This window comes from Corapipo altera, unplaced genomic scaffold (assembly GCF_003945725.1).
Source record: "Corapipo altera isolate COAL_440 unplaced genomic scaffold, ASM394572v1 174, whole genome shotgun sequence".
NCBI lineage: Eukaryota > Metazoa > Chordata > Aves > Passeriformes > Pipridae > Corapipo > Corapipo altera.
In genome coordinates this window covers 401,631-406,934 of record NW_020885022.1, presented here as the reverse complement: position 1 = coordinate 406,934, position 5,304 = coordinate 401,631, and the positions used below count along the sequence as shown (strand labels likewise).

Genomic DNA, 5,304 nt, shown 5'->3' with positions numbered 1-5,304 from the left:
ACACAGGGACACACAGACACATGGACACAGGGACACACAGACACAGGTACGCACAGACACATGGACACAAACACATTGACACAGGGACACACAGACACACAGACACAGGGATGCACAGACACACGGACATAGACCCATGGATACGTTGCTGCACCAAGCTGTGCAGCTCCAGGCCCATGGCCCCGTGTCCAAAGCAGCCCGAGGAAGATCCATCCCTGCCCTCTGTACCCACCCCAGATCCAGCCACTCCCGTGGGTGCTCCCTGACCTTCCCATGCACCCACTCCTCCTGCACACACCCCATGGGCCAGAGGGCCCTGGGCCAACAACACCATGGGCAGCACCCTTGGGTGGGGAAACTGAGGCAGGGCCTTGGTGAGGGACCCAGAGAGCAGGAGCTGAGCCTTGGGGACAATAAACACACTGAGTGGGGGGCTCCTGTCACCTGTGATGTGGCCAAACCCTGATCCCATTGCCCCCAACAGCTGGGGTGATACACAGATACTCTGAGGCTGCCTTGGGGACCCCTCCCAGCCACAGAGACCCTTCCCTGATGTGGGGGAATCCATCCACCTCGGGAATGATCTCTGCCATGGGGATCCACCCCTGCCAGTGGGGACCCCATCTACTCTGGGGACAATCCCTGTCATGGGGGCCCTCTTGGCTTTATGGACCCCTCCCCACAGCAGGACCTCATCCAGCCATGGAGACCATTCCCTGACTATCCTGGGGATCCCAGCCCTGCCGTGGGTGTCCCCTCCCTGCCATAGGAGTCCTCCTCCTTTCCATGGGGGCAAGGGAGGGGTCTTCCATGGGAGGTCTTCCAAGAGAAGACCCTCTCTCTGTCATGGTGTCCCCTCCCTGCCATGCAGGCCCCCATCCCTTCTATAAGAGACCCCTCCCTGCCGTGGGGGACTCTCTCTGTCATGGGGGTTCCCCTCCCTGCCATGGGGGTCTCTTCCCTTCCGTGGGGGACCCATTCCTGCCATGAGGGTCCTCACCCACTTCAGGAACCCTCCTAGCCGCCGAGATCCCTCCCGGCCTCCGTCTGGCACAGCCGTCCCGGAGTTTCTGCCCGGCTCCCCCTGGTCCTCCCGAGACTCACCCATTTTCTTCAGGGCTCTCCCGGACCGCCGGGAGCCACCGGCACCGTCCGACGGGGCGCGGGGCTGCTCGGCGGCGGGACGCGCCTTCCTGCCGCAGATCATGGTGCAGGACCCCCGGGACGGCCGGTACTCCCGGTGTCCCCGGTGCCCTCGGTGCCCTCGGTGCTCCCGGTGTTCCCGGTGTTCCCGGTACCCCGCTACTCCCGGTGCCACCGACGCCCCGGTGCCCGCGGTAGTTCTGGTTGTCCCGGTGCTCCCGGCCGGTGCAGCCGGGCTGGGCGGTGGCGGAGGTCGGCGCTGGGGCTGGACTGGGGCTGGGCGGCCCCGCCGGGACCGGGGCCGGCCGCGGGGAGGGACCGGGAGGAGCCACATCGCGGCCCGGGCCGCGTTAACCGTTTGTGCCGGTGGGGGACGGGGCCGCTCCGGGACGGGGCTGCACCGGGGCTCGTTCCGCACCGAGAACGGGCCAGAGCAGCACCGGGTATTCATTCTGCACTGCGAGTCCCGCTCTGCCCGAGGGGCCGGGCCGAGACAGACGGGGACTCCCCATTGCCCGCACCGGGGACCAGCCAAGGGACACACCGCTCTCCACCGCGGCACCCCGCTCTGCCCCGGGGGCACGGCTGCCGGTGCTACCCCGGTACCGCCGGTGGGGACCAGGGGATCCCTTCCATCAGCTGGGGGACGTGGGGACACAAGGGACCCCTTCTGCCGTCACACCCGGGGACAGAAGGGACCATGGGACCCCCTCTGCCCTCGCACCTGGGGACCCAGTCCTGCCGTACCCACTCGGTCCCCAGCCCATGGGCCGGGTGGCACCAGGGCTGAGGAGTTGCAGGCAGGTGCTGGGACCCCAGGTGACTGTCCCTGCTGGTGGGACAGCAGCAGGAGCCAGGGAGTGGCAGCAGCATTAACTGGGCAGTGCCAGTCCCAGAGCCCCACGCGTGTGTGCAGGTCCTTACACGTGTGTGTGTGTGTGTGTGTGTGTGTGTGTGTGTGTGCAGCCACAAACACACATATCACAGAATCCCTGAGGTTGGAAAAGCCCTCCAAGATCATCCAGCCCAACCTGTGACCCATTCCCACCTTGTCACCAGCCCGGAGCACTGAGTGCCACGTCCAGTCCTTCCTTGGACACCTTCAGGGATGAGGACTCCTCCACCTCCCTGGGCAGCCCCTTCCAGTGCCTGAACACCTTTTCCATGAAGAAATTCTTTCAGATGTTCAACCCGACCCTCCTGTGGCACAGCTTGAGGCCGTTCCCTCTCCTTCTGTCGCCTGTTGTCATTTTACACACCTTTCCCACAGCCACCACTTGCTGAGGGTGGGTGGGGAGGGAGGGATGGGTGGCCACAGTCTTCTTCCAAAAATCCATAGTGTCCAGGAGAGCAGGGAGGCCACCCCAGGCCTGACCAGGCTGTGGGGACCAGGAGTTGCAGGACAGGGAGAGGAGGTGACTTTCTCTAGGGTCAGTGTGGCAGCAGCACGGCCAGACCCTGAGTGGGACAGTTGGGCAGCCAGGGGTGACAGTTGGGCAACTTAGAGCAACATCTGGGCAGCATCTGGGCACCCTGGGGCAACACTGGGGCACTCTGGGGCAACTTATGGACATCCTGGGTGATCTCTGTACATGCAGGGCAATGTCAGGGCACCCGTAGCAGTGTTTGGGCACCCTGGGGGATGTTGGAGCATCCTGGAGCAACATCTGGACACCTGGAGCAACACCCAGACGCCCTGGGGCAACTTCTGGGCATCCTGGGTGATCTCAGGTGATCCTGGAGCAACACCTGTACGCGCAGGGCAGCACCCAGGCATTTTTGGGCAATATCTGGACATCCTGAGTGATACCTGTGTACCTCAAGCAACATCTGGACAGCCAGAGCAACATCTGGGCGTTCCTGGGGCAATGTCTGGTAACCCAAGAGCAACATTTGCACCTGCAGGGGAGCATTTGGTCAGCCTGGGCAGCGCCTCAGGGCTGCTGTTCAAGACCTGAGCAACTCACACAACATCTGGACAGCTGGGGCACATCTGGGCAGTCCCTTGGCTGTGTCTGGGGGGGAGGATAAAGCTGTTCCTGAATACCCTGGGGACACGGGGACACCACAGTCCCCCCCAAAAATGCACTCACAACCCCGTAACCGGGCTCTGCTCCAAGTTCTCTTCCTCCCATGGAAATTGCATTCCCGGGAATTCAGCAACAGATGCCCTGACCCGGTGAAATGAACTGGGATAAACACCCCTCGCTGCAAAATCCACAGCACAAACAAATCCCGGTGCGATTCCCCCTCTCCCCGCCCGCAGCGTTGCTATTTTCTCCCGCCCGCCGGCGAGTTGGAAAGGATCCCATGGAAAACAGCATTCCCGGCCGCTTATAGCACAGCACGTGTGCCGTGAATCAGCGCTCGGGATTCGGGGCTGGATTTGCCGGGAGTGGGAGCCAGCGAGGCCTTGTGGCCGTTCCGAGCAGGAATCCTGAGTCAGAGCTCGGAAATGGCCAGGGCTTTAAAAGGCTTTGCTGATTTTATTTGTTGTGTTTCTTATTTATTTCATTTTATTTATTTATTTATTTACCTTCAATTTTTAGAAAGGAAATGTTTCTCCAGGGGTTGAGGGACGGGATTTAGGGGAGTTTGGGGGGGTGGGGCATTGGCCCTACTTGGATTTGGGATTTGGAGGTGGGATTAAGGTTGGAAAACTGGTGTGTGAGGCAACGATGGGGCTGCTGAAAGCTGCTCTGCACCCCAATCCCAGAATCCAGCCCTGGGAGAACACGGAATCCAGGCAGTCCTCAGGGCACCCCAGAACATCCCACATCCCCAGGGCACCTCATACCTCCAGGGACATGTCCCCACGTCCCCACAGTGCCCTGCCTTCAAGGAAAGCCCTCGCAGCAGAGGGGGAAGGAGAAGAGGAGAAGGAGGAAAAGCTTCACCTCAGGGGCTCAGGGACCCCAAATTCTGCCCCTTCCTCACTATCATAATTAATAAAGTTGGATAATAATTAACAGTGGATAAAAGTATACAGTGGATAAAAGTAACAGTGGATAAAGCTGGATAATAATTAACAATTGCTCTGCCTGAGCCAGATGTTCCTACTCTGCATGCAGTGGGACTGTGCCCCTGGCCAGGGCCCCCATGCCACTGTCCCAGTGCCATATCCCAGTTCTCCAGTGCACTGTCCCAGTACTTCATCCCACTTTCCCAGTGCAGTGTCCCAGGCCCCTGGTCCATCCCCCTGGGGCCCTTGCTTGGTTGGCCCAGTGCATTGTCCCCATGCCTGGTGCCATCCTGATCATGGAATCCCAGAATGGTTTGGGTGGGAAGGGACCTTAAAGATCACCCTATTCCCACCCCCTGCCATGGGCAGAGACACCTACCACTACCCAGGGTTGCTCCCAGTCCCATCCAGCCTGGCCTTGGACACTTCCAGGGATAGGGCAGCCACAGCTTCTCTGGGCAACCTGTGCCAGTGTCCCAGACAATAGTTGTGCCCTGGCACTTCCCACCCACCCTGTCCTGCTGCACAGCCCAGGTGGGTGAACATCCCAGTGTGCTGTCCCTGAGCACTGTCCCTGTGCCTGGTGCAGAGCCACGGAGCACTGGAGCACTGTCCCACTGCACTGTCCCATTGCACTCTCCTGTCCCACTACCCCTCTCTCCTGTGCTCTATCCCACTCTCCCAGTACCCTATCACACTCTCCCATCCCCTATCCTGCTCCCTGTCCCACTATCCTGCTCTCCCTGTCTCACTATCCCAGTCCCTGTCCCATTATCCTGCTCTCCCTGTTCCACTATCCCAGTCCCTGTCCCACTATCCCGCTCTCCCTGTCCCACTATCCCGCTCTCCCTGTCCCACTATCCTGCTCTCCTTGTCCCACTGTCCCAGTCCCTGTCCCACTGTCCCTGTCTCTGTCCCCCTGTCCCAGTCCCTGTCCCACTATCCCAGTCCCCGTCCCACTATCCCGCTCTCCCTGTCCCACTGTCCCAGTCCCACTATCCCAGTCCCTGTCCCACTGTCCCAGTCCCTGTCCCACTGTCCCTGTCTCTGTCCCACCATCCCAGTCCCTGTCCCACTATCCCAGTCCCTCTCCCACTGTCCCAGTCCCTGTCCCACTATCCCGCTCTCCCTGTCCTACTATCCCAGTCCCTCTCCCACTGTCCCAGTCCCTCTCCCAGTATCCCGCTCTCCCTGTCCCA

General features: G+C 60.9%; 1 protein-coding gene across 3 annotated transcripts in view; it reads right to left on the bottom strand.

Moving 5' to 3' along the window:
- PLCD3 (phospholipase C delta 3) overlaps window positions 1-1,390 on the bottom strand; it is a 12,173-nt gene extending 10,783 nt beyond the window's left edge. For all 3 annotated transcript variants that reach the window (XM_027667895.1, XM_027667896.1, XM_027667897.1), the window contains exon 1: window positions 1,105-1,390. In XM_027667895.1, coding sequence (XP_027523696.1) covers window positions 1,105-1,207 — 103 coding nt within the window. In that variant the 5' untranslated portion in view covers window positions 1,208-1,390. The remainder of the gene's footprint in view (window positions 1-1,104) is intronic.
- Between the last annotated feature and the right edge of the window lie 3,914 nt (window positions 1,391-5,304).